This window comes from Tachypleus tridentatus, chromosome 9 (assembly GCF_004210375.1).
Source record: "Tachypleus tridentatus isolate NWPU-2018 chromosome 9, ASM421037v1, whole genome shotgun sequence".
NCBI lineage: Eukaryota > Metazoa > Arthropoda > Merostomata > Xiphosura > Limulidae > Tachypleus > Tachypleus tridentatus.
The window spans coordinates 115,050,605-115,076,935 of record NC_134833.1 but is presented as its reverse complement, the minus strand read 5'-3'; the positions used below and the strand labels follow the sequence as shown (position 1 = coordinate 115,076,935).

Sequence of the window (26,331 nt, the reverse complement as noted above, 5' to 3'; positions counted from 1 at the left end):
ATCTTGTTACACTGTTGATTTGATAACTAGTTTATGATCTTTATCCTCTGATGTGCCAATACAAAACTCGAGATTTGTGTGGTTAAAATAAAAGTGTTATGTACTTACAGTTACACTTTAATTTTCTAAACAAACAGACAAACGCTTGATGATGAGAAACCCACTTGAAATAAAAATGTATCTCGGAATGGCTGGTATGGGTATTAACACTGATTCATAAGCAGAGAACAATATTTTGACCTACCTAGGTTATCTTCAGGTTAATAAACTGTTGGCTACTTTGCTTTTCTTGTTAATGACATATTTATGACTCACAGGTGATACATTTTTACACTACCAGCACTATGATGATTTTAAAAACTTACCATATTAAATGGATATCTTAGAAATTGCAGAAGTGGATAGTATGTAATACAGCAATTTTATTGTAATAACTAAGTAGTAAAATATAACTAATTTGGTCAATTACTTTTTTCTTATCATTTTATGGAACAGTTTCAAGACAGAGATGCAAGGATAGATACCTCAAACAGAGTGGTCAGTTCATGTGATTAATGTCTTCTGGATGGATGAAAACTGCAATTAGGTTGTTTCCATAATAAACATAATATTGAAAAAAATATGCAAGTCAAATAATGTACAATGTTAATAATAGTTATTACTTTCATTTTCTCATCATACCTTAAATTCAGTCATATCATCTGACTGAGTCACTTGTTAACTTTATGGGTATACTATCAATTTCTATATAATTGTCTGATGATCAAAACGTTTTACAGCTTGTTTACTTGTATTCCTGATACAGTATTAAAATACTTTGTTTTAGCAAATTCATTTATAGTGCTTTAAGAAAGCAAGAGTTATTATAAAATTTGATAGTTTGTGTAGTTGGAAGAACTACAAAAAGGTTTACTCTTTACAGAATTTTACATTATCCAGTGATGTCGAGAAAACCCACTTGTAGAGAAATATATATGTAAAAACAGCTCATTTGGGTTGAGAAAATTTTTTACGAAGAGGAGTGAACAACATTTCGACCTTTGGTCATCGTCAGGTTCACAAGAAGGTCGAAACGTTCACTCCTCTACATAAAAAATTTTCTCAGCCCAATGATGGAAACTGTGTGGATTTAAATATTCAAAGAGCTTTTAAAGTGCTACACAAAATATGAGCTAAGGAATCCACTTTGGTAGAGGTTAGAAAAAGACTAGATAACTGAATTGTAGGTTGTCAAATGGGAGAAAGCAAAGGGTTGGTATAAATTGAGTCAAGATAAAGTGGATTTGTTACTTTGGAATGCTTTATGGATTAGTGTTTTAGCCTTTGAATTTTCTTGTTTACATTAATGGTATTGATATAATTAGGAAAATATGCTGATGACAAACTGTTAACTATTTTGACATGCATTGAACATGATGTACTACAGAAGGACTTGGATCATTTGGACAGATATTTATCAGTGACATTATTACCTCACACTTACTGTAAATAAATCTTCCTCATATTTAATATAGATGGGAACCAACTCAGTAGGATGTATGAAGACAATTATCTTATTATAGTGGTGGATAAACCACTTGAGCCATCAAATCAGTGCTGTGGGTAGTAGCTTAGTTAATAGAATTTTAGGTTGAATTTACATGCAACTACTTTCAAGTAGAAGTAATTACTATAAATCACTGATTAGGCTTTAGTTAATACTGTGTATTGGGTTTTGGTTTCCTTTCCAAGAAAGGATACTAGGATAAATTCTTGAACACAAAGTTAAGTGTACTTTACCTTCAGAAAAGATGGGTAAGAGATGATTTTACTAAATTTTACAGATCATCTAGGAAACTGATTGGATAAGTGTCTATTTCTTTGTGCTATATTCTGAAAATAACAGGACACAAGTATAAGATTTTGAAAGGACAGGTGATGCTCCAGTTAAACCCTTCCCTGTGTGTGTGTATATAATGTTATAAAATTTAATCTAAAAATGTTTTCATTGCAGAAGGTTCATTCATTATAGGACAAAAGAAGCATAATTTATATATATTTTCCAATTTTTTATTCAGGTTATGAAGTTGCTCAACCTGAACCAACCCAGATAGATATACAGTAGTTCTTTAAAACAAGATATAGGTTATAAAAATTTCACATATAAAATTTGAAAATGTTCTAATGCACAAAAGTATTTTTAATCTTGAAATCAAAATTAGTCTACTTATTAGAGTCAAAATTCTGAAAACAAAACTTAAGAAAAATCTTTAAAAAAACTCATAATAATTTAAAAACCTGTTATGTTGTATATGAAAGCTGCGTAAAGTTTATCTGTGAAATGATGTAGATATACATGGTTACAAATTGGGTGGATTTAGTTCATAGTGATAGGGTTAAGACTCTTACATTTCACAAATGGGTAAGTGGAGGCCAGTGCTTTACAATAATTTAAAATGAGGAATTAATGATTTCTTGAAAAATAACATATCTATATGTTTACTTTTATGAAAGGTGTCTGGGCTGTGTTGTTGCTTGTATGTTCAGCTTCAGAGTTGCTTAAACCTCTTAATAATGAAATTTCTTCATGCTGAATATCTTAAATCCATTCTTGAAAATTGGAAGAAGTGGACATGTGTGAAATCAACAGAAAAAATCTGATGATTTAGGGTTCTAATAATTCACTTGCCTTTGGACATAATATTAAAACAGCTTATTTTAAGTGGCCTTCATTCATTTAACACAGGGATGAGACAAAAATTTATGATTGTAACATTTTTTGCATTTAATAATGGGCAAAAACTTTAAAAATAATTTTCATGGGACTATTATTAGCCATTTATAACAAGCACATTTTTGCCCCTTCCAATATTAAATTTAAACAGAATCAATGTATTCACTCTTTACAAATTGAGTGTGTCTGAAATTTTCAGAGTAGAATGTGCATGTCTGTATATATACACAAACAAATACATACAGTGGACAGTGGTTACCATTTAGTTTCTTTGTATGTCTCTGCAGTATATTACAAAATTTACTTCAATTTGACTATTCATAGTGTATTAAATTTTCTAAAAAATATTTCCAATATCTCTCATATTTAAAATAACATTTCTTGCAGGAAGTAATTACAAAATACTAATTTATAGAATTAGAGGACATTCTTTATACAAAGAGCATGATACAGGAGTAAATAATTATACAGAATTAATCACTTAAGTCATAAAGACGCTGTAGGGAGAATGGCCATTTCCAAAATAACCTTACAGTAAATATTGAAAAATGTACAATAATCACAAATTCAGTAGTGACAGCAGCAAACATTGTTTATTTTATTTTTGCCATGACAAAGTTGATGTGGAAAACCATCAAGAGTTGATATTATTCTGATCTGTCATACTCTGAATGGTTTCTAACATACTAATAGCAATTTCCTGTTCACCATGATTCTCGGGTAGGCAATTGATCACATGACCAACAAGGAAGGCTGTATTCTGAAGAGGAGGGTTGGTGCAACGTAATCCCTCTGTATCCTGAATAAATAAAACATTTCAGCTTACTTTTTATTTTTCTAAATTAAATAAATAAACCAATATAGTAGTATCATGTCACAAGTTTAAACAAATATAACGGTTTCAGTCCATAGAAACTGTGTTACAAAAGTATTTGAGTGCAAAATACATCTGTGAAATGATAACGTCAGACTAATCAAAGTGCAAGGTGACCTTAAGGTGATGAATAAAAATATTTTTGTCACACAACTTGCATATCTGTATATTGTTCAGTTTATATGGTATTTACTGTTCTCTACCACAAACTGTTACTAAACCAACAATGTTAAGTAAGATGAATAGTTAATAACTAACAAATATATAATACATTGTTGAATGGCACTCTATAAAAGGTATAGTTTGGTCCCTACCCATCAGGTTAATAACCTAAAAAGAAATTCAAACAAATACTCTTAGGTAGCCTTTCTAATAAGGAGCATTTTATAGAACAATTTTCCTTCATCAATTTAAGTAATAAAAGTTAAATTTATGTCCATATACAACTCCCTCTACATATTTAACTACCACAGCTTCTGAGCAATGTTTTCAGCACCAGTTTTTTTAAAGTTCATACATTTACTCTGATGGAACTTATTTCATCCAGCTTTTAATATACTTTAAAAGAAGGAACTAATAAAAAATCTCTCAAGTATAGTTGGTTAAACCATCAGGCCATCATCATGTTTTATGTTACTAAAACTAATTCATTTTCCTTCTCATAGTTATGCTTTTATGTTAATTCAGATTGTGTAATTTTGCTCTTTTTCATGAAAAATAACCAACTAATTTATTTCCACATAACAGTGCCATACTATCATGTAGTACTTGTTCAGAGTAAATATTTCTACAGTAGTATCAGTAACAAAAATAGCAACTAACTCAGTATCATATTCACAATACAACAGATTAAGAAGCTGTGTATACCAGTGATTTTAGCCAAGTGGACAATGTTGGGGATAACTGAGCCAACTTCTCTGCAGTGTCTGTCAGTCCAATGATGACATGTCTAACTCTCTGACCAGCCAAAAGGAGCAATTGTGATCCTAGTAACACACGGTCAGCAACAGCTGCCATGGCCTGGAAAACACAATGATTACACGAGTTTTTAAATACCTGTCTGAAAATGTACCTGCTGTCTGCTAAGTAAATTTAAAAAATACAGATTGTCCTGGTATTTATAAAATAAATAATAGTTCTACTCTATACAATATTAAAAACTTAGCAATACATTTTCTTAATATAAAATAAACACAACAGTTACTTTTTCTTTTTGATCAATTTAATGTCCTAATCCATCTTTAAATGGTTTGACACAACTTACTTTTAATTATATATACTTGTATCTTTGATTTATATTTCTAATTTGTCTTATTGAATAAGTTTCCATTTTTTCTGCTATATCTGTTTAACCAAGTTTGTTCTGATACATCGTACTTGTGAAGCTTAAAGTCCTAAATGAAATTAGTACTTTACTTAAATGTGCCTGATGTTTTATTGCAGATCCATGAATAAAACTATAATTTGATTTCAATACAAAGAGATGGAGCATCTTGTTATATTCTTAGTCTCATGTTTTACTGAAAAGGATGGTTACATTCTAGAACACTGAAAATAAATTAGTGCAAGATTGATTATATCTTTTACACAAAAAAGAAAAAACTCACTTCCTCAGCAAGAGAGTCATATCCCCCAGAGTATAGTTCACAAACGTAATGTCTTCTCACTTCATCTACATTAACTCCCCAACCTCGTGCCAGGTCTAACGTTCGACTAAACCAGCGACTCGCATGAGATTGCCCAGGAGAACTCATGCATATTCCAGAGTGACTGCTAGTTCTGGAAAGTCTCAACGATACTGGAAATGAAATGTTATCCGGTATGGATTCTGGAACACTTTCAGCAATGGCAGAAGTTACTCGAAGCAAGAAATGGGTTCGAGCCCTCGTTAACTGTGTGTCAATCACATCTGTATTTAACTTTATTGATTGACTGCTGTTGAGTTCATGAAAAAAGGCATTCCTTCCCTAACAAAAAAACATTAACAAAATTCCTATTTTGTGCATACCATATCCTTTCTATATAATTATGAACTAGCAGAGACTCAAAACCATTTGTAGACAAAGTAGTTTTACTGCAACAGTACTTCTTTAAATACAGAATTTCTAGAATAATTGGAAAGAATTCTAAATGCAGGCACTGAATTCTGTAAGTTCACATATCCTAAGCCTAACATTAGTTAAAAACAGCCTATGTTCAATAAAGATATATATTAACACTAACTTCAGTGCATTTTTTGCATTAGTTAGAGCTAAACTTTACTATACTTAACACTATTAATAAACTTATAATTTTGTTCCAGGACCTAACATTAGACCTTTTTAAAAATTTTGATAAGTTTTTAATATGTTCTTGTACATTGTATTTCCATCCATTTAAATGAAGTGTACACAGATATAAAAGTAGATACTAAGGTGCTTTCACATTTTGAAGAAAGACACGAACTTAACTATTATTATATTATATAAACTATAGGTTCTTTAATTCTAATAAATACAAAAAAAAAATATTTTTGTTCAAACAGCTTAAAAGTATAACCCATGTTTTTTCCCTCGGGTAAGAATATTCTCAAATCCTATGAAAAATCCTGGTAATAAAAAAGACATATCTATTCCTGATAGAACCACATCAAAAGATCTTTACTATTAATATTAGAAAATATTTTTAACTGCAAGAAAACAGAATAAAATAATCATTTTTTTCCATCTATAAAGGTTTGGTAGCATGAGAGTATAAAATTATTACCATGGTATCATACATGGACAAAATTCTAACAGACTTCATTTGGAAGCTAATGACCATTAACATGGCAGTAGCTAAATGGAGGTGATGATCAACCAATTTATAATTAGATGATTTCTGACCAAGGGCAAGGGTTACTAATGGAGTCTGTCCATGGATTTCCTGACCCTGAAGAAGTTCTTCTACAGGAAACAAGGGAATAGGCTCGGATTCAGAAACCATGCTTGTCTGGATACAAAACAACAAGAGTGACATCAAAACGAATACTTTAACTAAGGCTGTGATTCATTACTTTAGAAGTCGGACATTTACTTGAACATAAACCACTAAAATATATACTTATGATAACATGAACAGACACTACATTAAAAAAATATTTATGTGTGTGATGCAAATAACCATGCTTCTTTGGAAAATATGTCAAACACAAAGGCATTAAAAGCCTGAAAAAATTGTATTTCTCAAATTGTAGTTTAATGTACTTAAGAAAGACAACAGTTTTCATAATTAATTTTGAAAATTTTGTTATTGTCTCGGATTTAAATACGAGTTTACCATTACATTAGGAATTTACACATAGTTAAATTCTTGATAATGCAAATGCTACAAAGATTAAAAGAAGCCAAACTTCATCAATTCAGTATAATAAACAAAAGTGACTTGGTTATATATTATACTACTAGTATGCTGTCATCTGTAACCAGAACTTATGTTCCTAAATACTCCAATGAAATTAATAATAAGAATGAAAACATTTAAGAGTAAAGACAACACACATACTTGAAAATGTGATAACACCTCTCTTAGTTATAGTATTGTTTTTAATCTTTCTTAAGAATTACTTTTCAAAGTTTATTAAAGTTACTTCAAAAGTGACTAACATGTTTAACAAAATCATGTATTTTTTGTTCTTACAACAACCTCTCAGTGGCTCACAGTAAAACTCTTTATCAAGTAGTCTTTAACATTAACAAGTTAAACTTTCACTGAAAAAATTTTAGAGGGAAGCCTGGTGGTTGAACTCTGGAACTAAATAACTGACACTTTTTTAAATTAAAACAAAAACATTCACAAGGGGAATAAAATAAAAACTTTTATCGAAAAGTAATGTATCTTGCTGATTCCTTTTTAAAAAATGTTGAACGCATTTTGATACTGACCTCTAAAACATGGCACAACAACTGACAACAGAAGTCCAGAAACTTTTCAATGTATATGTCACTCATTTTCAATTCCTGAAAAAATAAACATCATGCTGAAAAATCACACAATCATTCAGACACAAGTCTTCTATTTCAGGTTTGCATAAAAATTTGGTCAAGATCAACCTTAGTGACATTGGTCTTACTACTTTCATGGGTCAAAGGTCACATCATGTTTGTAGACTTGCGTTCAAAGTTTTATTGAACTACTGTTTTATACATTTATGCCAATAAAACTGGTATCAAACAATATATTATAATTCAAATTTTAGTATTATACATTAATTAATTTCTTAACCACATCTGCCCAGATATCATTTATTATGCATATCATGAGGTTTTAATAGCTTGCATTCAAAATTTTATTAAACTACTTTCTGTTTGTGTAATACTAAATAGCATAACGTAAAATCATAGCTAATAATCTATAGTTTAAAAGTATACAAGTTTTAAGTTCTTAATTTTATAAGGCAATATTTTAAAAAATCCTGATTCCCTATAGTGTGAGAAAGGTGGCATATTTTCTGTTAGCATCCCACCTTATCTATTTTATTCACCACCTCTCTAACAAGTACAAAATTCAACGTGAATTACTCACTATAAAATCATCACTGCTAAGACAAACCATAACTTTTATAGCTCTATTTCTTTTGGTTACAGAGCCATCAAATAGAAAATAAGGCCCCTCTTGCCACATCCACCTATCACATTCTCTCTTTCAGGATTTTTCTTTTACATTTAATTCAATATTATCTATAACGAATAAAAAGCCAAGGTTTTCATCTATCAAATGGCATATATGTTATTTTATGAACAGAGAATTGTCAACTTCTCTTTATGTACAAGTTTCATTCCCACAGGAAAAATAATGACTAGCTTGGAATAATTTGTAATGGCCTTTGTCACATAGTTAGAAAGCCAGAAAAATTATGATAGTTGAAGAAAATTGTCTGCTTTTTACACATTATTATTCTACGTTTTTTGGTGCATTATTTAATTATATAAAATGTGTTTGTGCATTACTACCAATAGTGTAAAAAAGTAGGGTTAAGTGTCATCAACAGTCCACACAAACACACACAAAAAGGAGACATTGTTACCTACTGTATTTCTTGTATTTCATGTTTATTCTTTATTTATTAATATTAAAGTTACAAAAACGTACAAACAAGGATATGTTTGGGTAAAATGTTAGATTAAGTAAATTAATACAATAAAAATATTTCTTGAAGCATACATGCAAGCAGCTTGGAGTAGCTCATAGATAATGTAATTCTATAATGGAACATAAGATGCATGTTCTCGAAGTGAATTACAACTTGTAATGGTGAAAATAAGAGTTACAACATGGTTCAAAGAGCAATAAAAGTTAATTATAAACAGATGTATCTTGTTATGAGTTTAAAGCTACTTTGGATAAACAAATATCTCATATCATATTTGAAGTCATTTCAAAAAGAAAAAGAGGTTTTAGAGATTACACAAATTAAATCTGAGATTTGTGAGATAAAGAAAAGTATTTTTAATCTTAACATGAAAATAACTGCACTTTGACCATTCAAAATAAATACTTGTTATTTTTATGGAGAAAATCGTTTTTTGGTTTATCAAAAATACTTCACAAAAAATATTTTATTTTGTATATGAAAGTTTTACAATGTTTTAGTTACTAAAAGGCTGCCACATGAGGATGTACATACTATACTAAAAGTTAGTGGTATTAAATCTATGGTCTTTGAACAAGTACAAACAGATCACATGATGGATCAAACCAACAAAGCCTGTACTGAGAGAGTTAATTTAAAAGCAAATATTTGAAAAAATTCCTAAATATCAATTTTTGGGTGTCACAAGGTACATTGAATGCAGCTTTGGTTTGTATTACATGTGTGTGATGTCCAAATACAAATTAGATACTTAGATTAAGATTACCAATATTAACAAGCAAGAATATAAGATAAGACCGTCCTATCTTTCCCATTTTCTGAGATATTTCAACCAAAGTTGCTCCACCTGCTTCTTTCATTTTTGAAAATACTTGTTTAAACCTACTTCACCCAAAGTTCAGAATGTCTCCCCAGTGGTTTTTTTTCAGCATTTATGTGAGAATTTGTTTTGTTTTACACTAGGTTCCAAGCAGTAAGGTAAGACATTAATGACCTCAAAAAATCATATTTTTTTGGCCCAAATACAGCTTAGTTACTGAGCTTGATAAATTATAGTGGAATTCTATGGTATCGATACAGTAATTTATGATTTACTTGGTTATTCACACACACACACGTATATATATATAAATACCTAAAAAAATATTTGTTTCATATCCTCCACATGCAAAATTTTAAAAGACTTAGCAACTTATGTCCAGCAGCAACTGAAATCCAAGTCATGACTAGAAGAAATAACTATTTTTAAGACTTCTTTATTAACTGTCCTATGTTTTAAGAAAAATAACAAATTTAATAACTTATTTTTATGCAATAACAATATATATATACACATATATAACTGAAATATTACTGTACTTCACAAAATATTGGTGCACTAAAACACAACCAAAACAGATAACTTTGTGAAGCCAGTTTTATATTCTTCGAATTAGTAATATGAGTGCATGTGCACCATGTCATTCCATCTTCTGTAATGTTAGTCAAGCATGGCTGAAAGGTCAATAAAATAAAAATAATAATTATATATAAATGTATAATGTAATGAGATTAAATCTATTTAGACTAAACATGTGTTTTTGTGTTATAATCTATAATCATTCTAGAACAAAAAAAAAGTGTACTTTATATCTATTTCCAGTAAAAATACCCGATAAAGTTTTTCTGAAAAAATGTCAATTATCTGAAGGTTAAAAAGATTTCACATGTAAAATTTGAATATTTTCTGATGCATAAAAGCATTTTTAATCTTAAAATTAAAATTACCTTGTGGTGAAAGAGTTAAAGCTAAAGTCACAATTAAGTTACCAGTCCCAGACAGAATTAACCTTTTAAATTTGAGATTCAAAAAACAAAAATACAGCCAATTTAATCATAAGAGAAAACACAAAATAAGATTAAATATTACCTTTCTACAAAGTCTTTCTTTAGGAGGCTTTCCAACCTGAAAAAATAATAATTATTATTATTATTATTAATATTATTATTATTATAATCATAATAAATTATTTTTAGATGGACAGTGGTCACAGTTCATTTCTTTTCTTAATTTATATGTGAAGTTATTATTAATTTCGAGTTTCCTCAGTTTAATGGTTAGGGTTCTCAATACCTTGAGAAAATTCACATATAGCTTTTAAAATACCACTTTTCAAAATTTGGAAGCACATCTAAACATATCTACCACTGAATAATTTAGAGCTGTTCAAGATTTTGAAAACCTTAGCTAACAAACTAAAGAAAATTACACTTCTGATAACATACACAGTGACCCTTGTCCTATCATATATAGACAAACGTGTAGATTTGGTAAAAAATAAAAGAACTAATTATGAGAACTTACACACAAATTAATGTGATAATTGTTTTCAAGCTCTTCAGAAAAAGAGTTTAAAAAATTTTCAGATGAAAGACAGTTTTCTGTTGCACAAATTTTCCCATGTCAAAGAGGTCATATATTAATTCAACTATTCAAACACATGAATTATAAATTAAAGAATGCTAAAAAAAAAAATAGTTGACATGCTATCATCTGTACAAAAGCATGCATGGTAATGTGGTATTCCTATTCACAACAACCAGTTTTCAGTCATTTCTTCAGCTGAATGTGAGAGGATGCTAAAGGTTAAAGAAACTATTTAACAAAACTTCAGACTTCAGTACCTTTTTTTTTTTATAAATTGTTCTAAAAAGTTATTGATTAAACATTTCATTTACTTTAGACTGTTCATCAGATTTGGTTGCTACATTAAATGTAACACATTTGCAGTAATGAAAGTTACTTGCCTTCTCCATTAATTTTGCCAAAGCCTCAAACTTTTTCATAAGGAATGTCTTCCACATCATACAGCCAACACCTACGTAACATAAAAATCTTGATTTCAAAACATAATTGACAGATAATAACTCGCTACTTACACAGAATATACCTAAAAGTACACACATTATTAATCACCTAGTTTATATAACCTAAATATGGCAATAACTATTTAGTAAAGACCCTACCTAAAACATTACAGTAAGGAATGTTGTTTGTGTACACTGCAAATGTTTGCTTAGAGTGAACTAAACGTTATGTACTTCACAAATATTGTTTACTTGAGGTTAAGTAAGCAATGCATACACAACGAATGTTGTTTGCTTAGGGTGAAGTAACCATTGTGTACACTACAAATGTTGTTTGTTTAGGGTGAAGTAACCATTGTGTACACTACAAATGTTGTTTGTTAAGGGTGAAGTAACCATTGTGTACACTACAAATGTTGTTTTCTTAGGGTGACGTAACCATTGTGTACACTACAAATGTTGTTTGCTTAGGGTGAAGTAACCATTGTGTACACTACAAATGTTGTTTCCTTAGGGTGAAGTAACCATTGTGTACACTACAAATGTTGTTTGCTTAGGGTGAAGTAACCATTGTGTACACTACAAATGTTGTTTGCTTAGGGTGAAGTAACCATTGTGTACACTACAAATGTTGTTTGCTTAGGGTGAAGTAACCATTGTGTACACTACAAATGTTGTTTGCTTAGGGTGAAGTAACCATTGTGTACACTACAAATGTTGTTTGCTTAGGGTGAAGTAACCATTGTGTACACTACAAATGTTGTTTGTTTAGGGTGAAGTAACCATTGTGTACACTACAAATGTTGTTTGTTTAGGGTGAAGTAACCATTGTGTACACTACAAATGTTGTTTGTTTAGGGTGAAGTAACCATTGTGTACACTACAAATGTTGTTTGTTTAGGGTATTGTAACCATTGTGTACATTACAAATGTTGTTTACATAAGGTGAAGTAACCAATGTGTACACTAAAAATGTTGTTTGATTAGGGTAAAGTGACCAATGTGTACACTACAAATGTTGTTTGATTAGGGTGAAGTAAACATTATGTACAAAACAGTGACTGTTTGGTTAAAGTAAATACCACATACTTTGCAAATGTTCATGATTATGAGAAACCCACCAGAAGTAAAAATGTATTCTAAAGACAGCTGGTATGGGTATTAAAATTTCATTTTAAATAAAGTACAGAACAACATTTTGACCTTCTTAGCATGTTCAACCTAAAAGCCCATAACTCACAGTATTTGTTACTCAACTTTTATATTTGCCTATCAAGCATCACAGTTCATTAAATGTTATTTACTGACAATGATTATTTAAAAACTCTAAAAAATTATCCCCATTATAAAAATAAGTGCTTTATACTACTGAATACGAAATGTTAACAGATCTTTAATAACAACTTGTTTTTGACATTTGAATTTTTATTATATGAAATTAGTGGTGCTTTCTTACTCACCAAATTTCTTAGGAGTATTTCTTTCCAAATTATACCTTACACACATGTACAGAGACATGCTTCCACTCTATATGGAATTTTACATTTACTTCTTGTAACAAATGCTATTCAATACTCTTATTACAAGCTATGTTTTTCTTGATGGACGGACTGGCGATACTTCATTTGGTCACTAGAATGAACCCCAACTCAGAAGGGCGAATATAATGTTTTTACAAAGTTATAAGCACAGTTTCTTTGTCCCAGTAAATCAACTGTTCCCAGGGACAAGTGGCTCTAAACAGAGAAGCTTTCTTTTGAGAATCAGTTTACCTTACTAATTTTATGGAAAGCAGTCTTGCAAAAATGTTGTTTCCAATAAATCATATTCTGGTAACATACATCAAATGTACTATGACTGTGATGTAACACAAATGAATGATGCAACAGTTTATCGTGACTGTCAAGAAATGCAACTGACCAGTGTAAGACTTTACAGTGACAGTCATGAAATGAAAGTGACAAAACAGGAGTTCACTGTGACTGTAATGAATTGCATGCAACTGATGTCACTGAAAGTTTACTGTGACTGTCATGAAGTGCAAGAAGCTGATGTAACAGGAGTTTACCAGGACTGTCATGAAACTGTGACTGAAGTTTATATCAGTAAATAATATTGTTTAAAGACCTACCATTACAAAGAGTAGCAGAGTTTACACGTGACAGACACTGCATTGTTCCTAATAAATGCTGAACAGCATCTCTATCTGTGTTCCACTGAACCAAATGCTCCCAGGCACAATTAATCAGTACCAAGTCTGGCACTAGGCTTCGAGGATACCTTCTCCTCACTTGACTTAGTAGCCCTGTCATATAATACAAGAAACAGTTTAAATTTCCTCACAAAATGCAGGGATATAAGTAAACTAATAATTAAATCTGTCATACTTTAACCCTTTCTGGACTTGGGTTGGATCACAATATCCTTCAAATTCTTTCCTTCTTCTAGTGGAAATACCTAATGACACTACATTAAACTTTTTAAACAGTACCTCATTGTAGCTTTAGAGATTCAAGGAATTTAACAGTTTTTTATCATTTTATATATTGTGAAATTTTCTAAATTTGTTGTGAGAAACTTTTTAAAAAATATTAAAAATACTTTGTACTGTTTTAAAATTCAATGTTTTTTAAGTTGATGAGAAAGTTCCATTTTATGTGCTCAATCAGTTTCAAATTGATAATAAATAATATTTGTATTTTGATACTTTGATTTAGCAATTGTAGTAATACCACTTTCAGCTATAAATCATAAAAAACACAGAGAAAACTGACAAAGACATTTTGGTAACCTATAACTTAACTTGTCACAATGACATCAGGTCAGCTAAGGTAATATTTTTGGTAACAATATTCTTAGTCAAAATCAATTTATATTTAATAAATATACTTTCTTCTTACTACACTAAAAGTTATTTTATCTATGTGCATTGACTGAACATAGTAAACATCACAACAATATCCGATAACTAAAGAGTGGAACCTTTGGTACACACCTTGCCATCATCTAACACACACTTTAAATTCAGTAAGGTTTACCCAATGCATTGTCATAGAAGAAAGTTTTTCTACCTTTCAAATATATGTAATAGGAAATGAAAACATTTTTGAATGAAAATAACATCACAATAATAAAAAATTTCCAGGTCTGTGTTTTGTTCCTCAGCTTTCAAACTTCCCATTACATTACGTTGTTTTACTCTGAACAAGCTACATTTCAAACTTCCCATTACATTACGTTGTTTTACTCTGAACAAGCTACATTTCAAACTTCCCATTACATTACATTGTTTTACTCTGAACAAGCTACATTTCATACTTTCCCAAGAAACTATAAATTTCTTCTCAAACCACTTTATTTACTTTATACTGATGTAAATCAATACAAAATGCTCTAACCAATGGTACTTAAACCTTGTCTATAATAGTTGTTCTGACCATACACTTTGAAATCATAAAATGGTGGGAATGATAAGCCATCCTATTAAAATCAGAGAAATAGAAGTAAATTCATATAAGAAACAAAATCTTAAGAATTGAACTCTTAAGGGATGGTAAGTGTTTAGAAAATATAAGTCTCTGTTTTGGGATTAGGCAGAAAAAAATCAATAACTATGTTGTTTTTCAGGTGAGGCTCCTGGGAGCTGTGCAGAAATGTAAGTTGTAAAAATGTCATTTTTCTTTGCAAGTTACACTAAATAAATGTTACAAAATGGCAAAATATCAAATCTGAAATATCTTTAAAATAGAGATAGAATTAGCATTATTTTTACTTAACTTTTGAAATTTGTTTGTTTGTTGAATACACATAAAGCTACCTCAGGGCTGTATGTGTTTGCCATTCTTAACTTAACAGCAACAGACTAGATAGGAGTCAGTCAGTCAATACAACCCACTGTCACACTGTCAACTCTTGCACTACCTTTTTGTCAATGAAAAGTGGAACTGACCATAATATTATAACACCCATACAGCTGGAAGGGTGAGCATGTTCCATAATGGGATGCAAACCCATTATCCATAGATTGTGGAGAGCCCTAACAACCAGGCCATGCCAGTCCTTTGAAATTTGATCTGCAGGGATGCACTCACCATATAAAATGTGCTCACAAGTCCAGAAAGGATTGCTGTACTACAAAACAAAAGTGAAAATACATAAATTTAACTTTTATAAAATGACTTTTGTCTCACACTCCTTTTAAATATACTATAGTCACCTAAAACCTCCCCATTAAAACAATTTGTAAACTTAAGCAATGTTCGCATGAAAAAAGCAAAGGGACAGCAACTTATTGCAAAATCTTACTAGATGCATTTTTCATTTAAAGTCTCACCTTTCAACAAATTAAAACCATAGTCTTTCCTTTCTTTATCCAAATTTTCAGATTCTTCAAACTGAAACAATGGAGTAGCTTCCTCATCTCTTCCACCATACAGAGTTAGAAGATCTGGATCAATAGAGGCTGTTACAGCCCATTTAGCCACAAGCTCTGTCACAGCACCTAATAAACAAAATATTTTTGAATGGATATTCACTTTCTGGAAATACATATAGCATGTTAATGCTTTTAAGCACCCTGAACACTAAAAAAATTAAAACTGAACTTAAATCATGTGGAGGGATAATTATCACACCATATGCTGCAAGGGGGTGCTTAATACTTTACTTGTCTTACACCAAGTAATGATGGCAAAATAGCAGTCCTCCCATGATGTTGAAAAATGTTTTTTGTGTTAAATAAAATTGTATTTAATACCATACCACATCCTTCCTTCCTTAATTTATGTATCTTGACAGTTTTCTTTTGAATACACTGACAGGAACAATTAATTCATCATATTTCATGAAGTAAATTTCTAAGTTTAATGACTCAGTACTATTGAGTTACTGGCTCATAATGTAAGGATAAGCATGGAATTGGAATCAACATTGACTAGAAACTACTTTCTCACTTGTTAAAATAAAAACTTAACATTCTTTCTTAAAAGTCTAAATTCTTCTTGCCTGAAAATGTATTTCTGATAGACATATACAGACTAGCTTCTTTCCTTATAAATTCACATGATCTACCACAGCAAAGTGAGAGCCACCAGCTTTGTGAAAACTCCTGCCTAATCTCACGTGAATTTTTACCACAAGATTACATCATGATGCAGCAGAACCCTCCCCACAAACAGGATTTAGAATTCACCTCAATGCCCCCTACATTTTGTCATGTATCCTCAATCTTTGATGAGGCAATCAAGAAATATGCACCAGAAAAGTGAGAAGAATGGGTGGGTATGTGTGAGAGGTGAATATCTAATGGAAATAAATTACTAGGCAAGGAAAATAGTAACTTCTAAAAGGAATACTCAAATACACTTATAGGATATGTAGAGACATAATTATGTCACTGTGAGTATTTTTACACAAGTTGCCAAACAGTCAATATTGATAGTGAGGTTGGAGCTCATTCAGACTGTAACTTGTGTGTTCACCTCCCCTATATCAGCCTCTACAGACTCCATGGCAGCTGTAGAAGTGGAGTTTTTTTTGTTGTTGTTTCTTTTCAGTATGATGTGAAATAGTCTTGTACTAGTGTTCACCTTGACTCAATTGAACAGACTTTGGCTGAAGTAGGAGAAATTATAAGATAAAGATATATAAAAAGGTTAGTATAACAAATTATATCCACTTTACAATTTTGATGCATCAGTTACAAGAATGGGGTGACCTGCACTACACAATGGTGTCATCCCAGTTCCACTTCTCACTATAAAGAGATTCCTTGTTCTAGCCTCAGCAACTACATCTCAATCAGCAAGTATTCTCTATGGTACACTAGAAAATGGCAAGAGACAAGGGTCTCTTGCACTCCACTTTGATGAGAAAGATATGATTGGTCCAGAAAGGTCCTTTATGAATACAGTACAATGAGCATCCATGAAACCCAATTTTTAAAAACTGGGAAACACTAACCAAAGAAGTGAATATAAATACAATTTTGGTGCAGAATTTTTTCATGATACTTGAAACCATGGAATGGGTATAGTCTACATCAAACCAATAGTAACTATGAGGTGAACAAAAATTTGTATAGAGGATTGGAGAATGGCCACAGGTAGAAGTCTAAATTCATAAAAGCACAAGAAAACCAGGTAAAGCAGATAGTGGATAATGATGAAATGTGGAGCAGTCTACATATCAGCCTGGATACTAGCATCAAAAGTCTGTGAATAAAAGTAGCTACGAAATGTGAGAGGTGACAAATCTGATGAGAAAAAGACACAAAAGAGCCCATGATCATCCACATATAAAGAGACATATACCAGATGTAAGAATGGAAAAAAAGAGATTTCAAGTAGAAGAGGGGTTCCAAAGAATGAAAGGATGGTACGTACAGCCCAAAAAAAGGAGCAAGAGCATGATAAAGTAATGAATGGCCTGGACAAGATACTGAAATCTGTCTGGTACCAAACTAACACAGAGAAGGAATATAGAAGAATGGAATACAGGAAAAAAATGTGTGGCCATCAACCTTAACTAGAATAAAACAGTAAAGATAAAGGAGAAGGTAAGTGAGATTTAAGAGAGTTTGAAAAAAACTATGGCATAAACATCTGGACCACAGCAACCACAGGCAAGTATAGGAAGGACGTGTCCTGGGAAATACAATGCATCAAACAAGTTACTAGAAGTTCAGTTGAGTCATTAATAAGAGTATGGAGAACCACAATGAGATTCCAGTCAAGTAAAGAGGAAGACGGGGGTTGGGGGGTCTAGAGATAAAGACAGAACAGAAGAGAGTAGAAAGAACCAACAAAGAAAATATTCTACAGCATTTGGAAATGCCACACAATTATCATGATGGAAGAGACGGTCAAGCCACGGTAAAACACACACATGAAAGAGGAATTAATAGGTCATAAAGCAGGTCAGTCAGAGGGGAAAATGCAACAAGATGACTAACTGAAATAAGCATGCCATGCACTTTGGTACATGGGTGAGGAAGAGGAGTAATAAGAGTGGGATAAAAAGGAAAGCTACATGATCAGAGGGTACAGATGGTAGACCTGACAAATCCTCCAACAAAGATGGAGAGATGTCACTCCCCAATGAAAGAACTATGTGTGAAATTGGATCAGAAGGAATTATATGTTGGTAAGGTGCAGTATTATACAAGAAATGATGGAATAATGGAAGCCAAGGTTGAAATTGCCAGAGAGAGGAAACCAATCAAAGCTAGCATGGGGTATCCTAAATTAGAGAAAGGACCCAAAGAGAAGGTGGAGGGAAAACAAGCTTACAGAAACACATAGAACCAGTTGTGATTGAGAGCATAAACAACAACTGAAGCTGATGAATGAGAAACCAAAAGAGAGAAAGTTTGGCTTTAAGGAATGTGGTAAAGGCATGGAAGAATTATGATTGAAAGACCATTTTGTGTGTAGGACACTTTTTGAGAAAGAGAGCCCACGATGACCATCAGTGAATCCAGAGCATGGCAGACAATTAAACTCATCCTATTAGAATGGACCAAAAGAAAAGTTCCAATATCAGGAAGCAGGGGAACCTAAAATGAGTGTTTCTTTGTTAGTTGATGTGAGACATGACTGTGGAACTATTCATATGGATCAGAACTAAAGAAGGGAAAGGAAATGTAAGGATGTCCAATGGACAGCATACAGTTCAACTGTATGACAAATAAAGAATGCTCCAGCTACCAAAAGACTGGATTTGACCATCATTCATTCTTAAAGAAAAGCATATATGACTAGGTGAAGGTCCTGTTTTGCAAGAGCTAAGATAATGCCTGCTGTGGTGTTGGAGCAATATTCACTGTAGAGGATTTATGCATGGGCAAGAGGCAAGAAAAGTTCCAGAAGAGCTATAGTCTCCAAAGGATAAAGAACTTCTCAATGCAGGGAGTGAATACAAAGCATGAAACATGGGTGACTAGACATTGAAAATCCAGTATGCAAATGGGAGAAAGATGAGCATGGCTGAGATGAGTTGAAAAGAATTGCTGGGTGAAAGAAAAATAGGGTCAGAATAATGAAGGAATAAATAAATTGACAAACCACCCTAAATAATTGGATTCATGAAGAAGAATGGAAGTGTATTAAGGAGATTATGCTCTATCCATTCCTAATTTAGCAGTGAAAGACTAAAAAAAAAAGCAATTAGTCAGCACTACTCACTGTCAACTCTTGGGCTACTCTTTTAGCAATGAATAGTGAGATTGACTGAAACATTATAATGTCCCCATAGCTGAAAGGGCAAGCATGTTTTACTGGAAAGAGATATGAATTCGTCATCTGCAGAAAGCAAGAGCAGATGAATAAAAGAAAATGTTGTAAGGAGAAAGAATCTGAAACATAGATCTTGATCATCCACAGGCTGAAATGATTAATGAAAAGAAAGAAAATTCATCATCTGAAATTGTGTGACACCCAAAAATCATCACAGATGAAAGACTGATAATCAAACATCTGTCCCAGACCTTTTGGAGGTCAACAAAAAGAATAAAGTAAAAACCCAAAGAGGAATTATGAACCCTCTTAAAACTTATTTCTCCAGTAATTCTCTTACCACCTCCTCAAGACATTGAAGATACAAAGAATGAAATAGGAGGTGAAAGAACGCTGGTGGCTGGAACCAGAGGAGAAGAGAAAATATCATTGGAAAAAAACATGAAAAAATCCTCTCTGTAAGCTGAGAAATATAGCCACATTCGTTGATCAAGAATGATCACAGAAATCTAAATCCCTATGAGGTCAAGACAGCAAAATGAAGCAGAGAGTGAAGTGAAACCATGAACAGTGCCCAATGTCTTATATGGGCTTCAACAGATCTTGGACCATTCAGATGATTAGGTCAAAGAGAAAGATGTTGAATGGAAGTAAGAAATGGAGAATAGATAGGGCACAAGAATAAGGCAGAAGTGGGAGAATGGTCAGGAGAAGTAAAGAACAAGTGAGATGAAGTTGGGACAACTGGGAAAAATGATGGTGGGAAGCTCAAGCCCATTGTATAAGGAAATAATGAACATCACAAAAAGAGTACTGAAAGAAAAATAAGGCAATACAAAAATCCTATAGAAATGTGGAAGGAAGATGGACCTAAGAAAGGAGAGTAACCATTCTTAAACATTTCCAGAAACTGAGGAGCCAGGTAAAAAGAGAAATGGCTGTGGAGGTGGAATGGGTAAGGGTAGCAAAAAAAACAAACTAGATTCTCAAGATACCTCATCAAATGAATATAAAATGGCTTCCAACATGATGTGAAAGTTGGAGATGTACCGAGGAAAGGTAGCAAGAAAGTCACAAAGATGGAAAAAGTGAGCACATTTCCAGAAACTGAGGAGTTATGTAAAAAGAGAAATGGCGATGAATGTCAGTGTGATACTATACCAAACCTACAACCCACAGATTCCAGGGAGAGTGGACAAACTGAAGAAAATGTTGCAAGGAGAAACATAGATTTTGTTCATTATGGATGACCAAGATCTATGTTTCTCCTTACAACATAGATCTTACAAGGTAGTAGAAATTAAGTCAGACAAACCATGAGGAAACAGACTTAAGACACAGAAAGGGTAAAAAACTTCTGGAAAATACATCAAGGAACCCAAAAAATGTCAGAGAGGAAGATGTTGGATGGAAGTAGGAAATGGAAACCAGAACCATTAGAAAGAAAGAAAGTAACAAAGAGTACATCGGAGTGGGATATATAAATAGGAGCATAATAAACCCATCTGTTAGCTGAGAAATATAACCATGTCAGTTGATGGAGAATTGTCCCAGGTATAAATCTAAATCCCTATGTGGACAAGACAACCAGATGGAGCAGATAGAGGAACTGAAAAAGGGGAGAATGAAATTGAACAGGGACAGCGTGAACAAAAAGTAAAAAATAGTGAAGGTCATTATATAGGAAATATATAATGAGGGTAACAGAAAAGGAAATGCATGAATGAAGACACAGGAACAAAGAATTCACAATTCATCAGAGATGTGCAGAAATGAAAGACATCTGAATCACAAGGAAAGAATACCAGAGAAGGAAGAGTACACAGAATGCAGACAAGAGCTGTTGAAATTGAAGGGGGGAGACATAAGGTGGTCATCACGTAATTGATCACCCTGACATAAAATAAACAGATATATTTGTGATACTATAAGTGGGAAAAATACAGGTAATGGGCCAAATAGAAAGACTGGAGAGGTACCTAGGAAAGGAAACCTGTATAGCAAGGGTAACCCACCAGATCCCAGAAAGGACAATAGTCAAAAGACCATTACATGAACACATGTAGTACAAAATAATACATCATGTCTTCTAGTATAGAAGTAGAACTGTTCAATTTTGAACAGAGTAATTACACCAACAGTACAGAACAACTACACCAATAGTGCACAACAGCTCAATCAACAATACAAAACAACTATATCTAGAGTATAAAATACACCAAGTCAGATGAAAAGTTAGAGCTCTGAGTGTTAACAAGCTTTACAGTTAGACAATATAGTGGAAAATTATACATTTAAGGAGGTTCTGCAGTCATTACTGATATTAATGTAAGATTTGAATATAACTTGCTTATATACACATGGTTTTTAACTTATTCATACAGGAGCTAAAAGTACAATACATTTAAAAACTCTCCATTCACCAATATTACACAGCCAGTGCCCATCCCTTTTCACATATTTCTTCTTACTCCATTTTCTGAATAAAGCTAGCTGTCTTACACTTAGTGTGTAAATTTTATAAACTGATCACCAACCTTGGCCACTGTTTAACAGTGATGACAGTGAAACTTCAAACTTTGGTACATTTGGTAGGAGGTTCAAGAGCATGCTGAGGACAAACACATCTTCCAGCTGAGTCACTAGAAAGTGCCATCTTTCTGTATTTAAAGATATAGATTCCCATTCACTATCCCCATTGTCTGTAGGACCTTTATCCATACAAATCCCCTGGATCTCCTGAATATCACTAAGATCAGTCTCTTCTTGCCCAACTTCCTGACTTACATTCTCACTATCTAATTGTGTTGCTGAGGCTAACTGCTCCATTGAAATAGAGGCCAATGAAGGAGGATTGCTTGCCAGTTTGTGGTTGTTTCCAAGTGCTAAAGTAATGGCTACAGACTGGGCAATGATGGCTGCCGTGTAAGCTGAAAGACTGTTGGTAGATTCACACAGAAGACTCTTTACAGTTTTCCACCAGATCGGTTCACTTTCTCCATCACCACACAACAAGCTTTCATCTAAAGATACTGTTAATAGAAAAAAGAATGTGTCATTAGAAGAACAATGAATATTATAACGAATATTGCAAAACATCATTTATCTACAGGGTGTCCAATAAGTCTGGCCCCACACAGAAATGAGACTTTTCACATGATCTGCTCAATGTATTCTCTCTTCCATCTCAGTTTATTCATGGAAAACTTCAGTAATATTTCTCTACCACTAGTGTCTTAAAAATCCCTCAAATGTAAAAAACATATTTTGTATTTGTACTGTATAATGTATGTTGCCACATATATAAGCATTAAAAGCACCATGATATAACAACAGGAAGGTACAGTTCAAATTTTCTTAGTTGTGTTATGTGCAAGTATTGTCTGGTTACTGTACAATAAAAGAAGTTTTACTATAATTTGTTTATTATAAATTATATTTGTATTATAAAATGTAACTTATGAATTTGAAAAGTTTTAGATCAAAAGTTATTCAGCTATATAAGTAAAAACTAAAGTCACACGTTAATGAAGCCAATTCTATATAACAAACTGACAACAGGTGTATAATGCAATAAATCAATGTGCAATTGCTAGTTTAGAAACACTGACATTATAAGACAAATTTCTAGTTGTTATTCAAGTGACAACTCAAGGCCTGGCCAGCATACAGGACCTTGGTCAATCCCAAATTCATATACTAAGCTAACAATACAAATGATAATGATAAAAATAATACTTGAGTAGTAAGGAAGCAATTTATGCTAACATAATATTAGTTAGACAAACAATGATTTATATGTATAACTAAAAGTTTTATTGATAGTGAAATATACTACAGGTTTCAACAAAACATCTGTGTCTTGTACAGGTATTAAAATAACAATATGCAAAATTATTTAAAACATTTTGATTAATAGCACTGTAGCCAGAAAGCCATTGTGAGCTATTTTAGAAAGTTTGCCAAGTAATTTTTGAATTTAAAATGCAGGTTTGGAAATAGTTATATCAAAATCTATTTGCTACAAAAATATAAATAAACATGCATCATCATTTTCAGGCATCCTTGAATTACATATCATCCATCTTGAAGAATATTGTAAAATAGCAGACTGTAACAAAGACGTGTTCTAATTTCATACCAGTTATAAATTACGAGAAAATGATGCAAGAAAATGATGGTCCAGCAGGAGGTTATCAACTTATACAGAAAAACCAGTGTGGTTAAATAACACTGTTCTAACAGTGACTTTTGTATTATGCTGCTTTGCAATAAAAATATAAACCTTATTCTGTTGAAATATATAAACAACAAAACTAGAAAAATATTTGTTGGTTTCTTAATTCAGGAGTCTCCATTGATTAAAGAGGTTTGATTTTTTAATTAAAATGTTTGTGATACAACAAAAAACAGATTAATTCAGAAACAATTTAAGTTATAAATTGAATCAATATTTCTATGTTAATGAAAAATGTTATACACTTGGCTCTGTACTAGGTGATCCCACACTACATCTTTACTTTAAGCTTATTATACCAACACTTACTACACTTACAAGGTTTTCATTTCACCTCCCCCTCTCATAGCCTCCTTGCACCCACATAACTAAAATCATAATGGGTAGAGAATAGCTGAACTATTATACTGGGACAAATGCTCTTTGGCTTTAATGACTCCTCCTATTTTGGCTTTTATATTGGTTAGATTCTCTGTTAGTAGAACAAACACAACTTTATCTACATAGAACACTTGAAGCCACCTATCAGGATCTTTGTGCACAATATCAAATAGATGATGGAAAATATTCTGTTCTTTCTTTCTTCTAAGGAATGTTTACCATTCAGTAGTTCTGACATATTCAAAATATCAGATGGCTGATAATTAGCTTTGATACAGGTGTGGAAGACAACATTGTTCATGGAGAAGACTTTTCTGAGCAGCATGTGCTTGGACGATATTAATAGTGGGGATATCATACTCATGGTTACCTTTGATAACTGATATCTCAATACCATACATTACTCTTTATTACTTGATCTGATGGCATTTCTTATACCCAATCAAATGACTCCAGATATTTTGTTTTCTTTATTAGGCATGTATTTATCACTTACTTTTCTTTTAATCTTGAGGAATTTCTCTCCAGAGACAAACAATATGTGAGAAATTCTCCAAACCTTTTTGGCATAAAATACATTTTTCTTGGTCAAGAAATATTATTAAATATTTTGTTTTCAGCCACATAAATTTACTTTTGTTACACAGAGTTGGTTTGGAGAACTCAACATTTTTAGTCCTGTTCCATGTTTCAACATATTCACTGAGTAGGTCTCATTGTTGAGCAAAATCACTAATGATATTTAATGACCTTGAGAGAATACATAAGATTTCTTGTAGCATATAATACACTGTTCCATTATCCAAATTATTTGCATTCATTTCACGTATCGCTTCAGGCACTACCTATCAGTATGAAGAAAACAAAGATTCCAGCATTTCATGTCACATAAAGAAAACAGATACACAGGTCACTTGAGGCCTATTAAAATCTGAAACAAAAACTAAAATGGAAACAAAGAAAATAAGCTATTATTAACCAAATCAATTAAATTTGTTTTTTACACAGTCAAATAGTGTTCAAAGATGAAAACAGATATCACTTAAATGTCAAAGTGAATACCAATACAATCATAAGCCCTTCTATTTAGACCTAAACCTAAAAATGATACCAGATGATTTCTCATTATGAGACTGAGGCTTGTATCCAGTCTAATTCACTATAGCAAGTACTTTAAGATAATAAACCAGAAAAAAAAAACAAGCTTTTTACAAAAAACATTTTCAGTTACTAAATTTACCACAATTTAGCCACTTTTTGCAATAAATGTTATTTTCTTCAACATCTAATACAGGTTAACTTCACATACTAAAAGTTTTTGGCTACTGTTAATATTAAGAAAACCACTTACAATTATTATCCTTAAAAAATATAGTTCAAGTACTACAGAACTGATGTGGCACAAAAGATTTTGTGTAATTTAGCGACCCCATTCCCACATCATGATGATATTGCCAAGTCAAAAAGCCACACTTTCAAATCAAATTAACCATATTTCCTCTGTGTAACAAATTTCATCACATGCTTTGGTGATATATATTAAAAAAGTAATTTGTGATGAAACCTTTCCATATTGTTATATCATAATAATTCCATACTATTTATTTAGCACCACCAACTGTATTATAATATGCACTTTTATTCAAAAGTGACAATTTTGTCATGCAGTTGCCAAAAGATGCCATATCATAAGTTTTTATCACATACAGAACCTTTAGAAATAATCTATTTGATAATATATTTTATAAAAAAAAGGGTTTTATTTACTTGGTAACAGGATTAAACAGGTTCACTTTAGTGCAAATTATAAAAAAAATTGAAAAATGAATTTTTGAAAATTTTCTAAAATACCTATACGAGGGCTGTGCAAAAAATACGCGGACTGTTTGAATTGCACAACTCCAGTTGGTTCCAGGGGAATCTGCTTGGTGTCGC

General features: G+C 32.0%; 2 protein-coding genes across 7 annotated transcripts in view; one reads left to right on the top strand and one right to left on the bottom strand.

The window, feature by feature from the left end:
- The window catches only part of IleRS-m (Isoleucyl-tRNA synthetase, mitochondrial), a 51,765-nt gene extending 50,935 nt beyond the window's left edge, over positions 1-830 (top strand). For all 5 annotated transcript variants that reach the window (XR_013014301.1, XR_013014299.1, XM_076456639.1 and 2 more), the window contains one exon: positions 496-830. The gene's annotated coding sequence lies outside the window, so the exon portion shown is untranslated. The remainder of the gene's footprint in view (positions 1-495) is intronic.
- Positions 831-3,121: 2,291 nt separating this feature from the next.
- Rab3-GAP (Rab3 GTPase activating protein) overlaps positions 3,122-26,331 on the bottom strand; it is a 60,995-nt gene continuing 37,785 nt past the window's right edge. For both annotated transcript variants that reach the window (XM_076456636.1, XM_076456635.1), the window contains exons 23-32: positions 22,316-22,810; positions 15,878-16,045; positions 13,676-13,849; positions 11,485-11,555; positions 10,607-10,642; positions 7,490-7,564; positions 6,333-6,557; positions 5,195-5,554; positions 4,455-4,607; positions 3,122-3,512 (exon numbers count right to left, since the gene is read on the bottom strand). In XM_076456636.1, the coding sequence (XP_076312751.1) occupies positions 3,348-3,512; positions 4,455-4,607; positions 5,195-5,554; positions 6,333-6,557; positions 7,490-7,564; positions 10,607-10,642; positions 11,485-11,555; positions 13,676-13,849; positions 15,878-16,045; positions 22,316-22,810 (1,922 nt within the window). In that variant the 3' untranslated portion in view covers positions 3,122-3,347. The remainder of the gene's footprint in view (positions 3,513-4,454; positions 4,608-5,194; positions 5,555-6,332; positions 6,558-7,489; positions 7,565-10,606; positions 10,643-11,484; positions 11,556-13,675; positions 13,850-15,877; positions 16,046-22,315; positions 22,811-26,331) is intronic.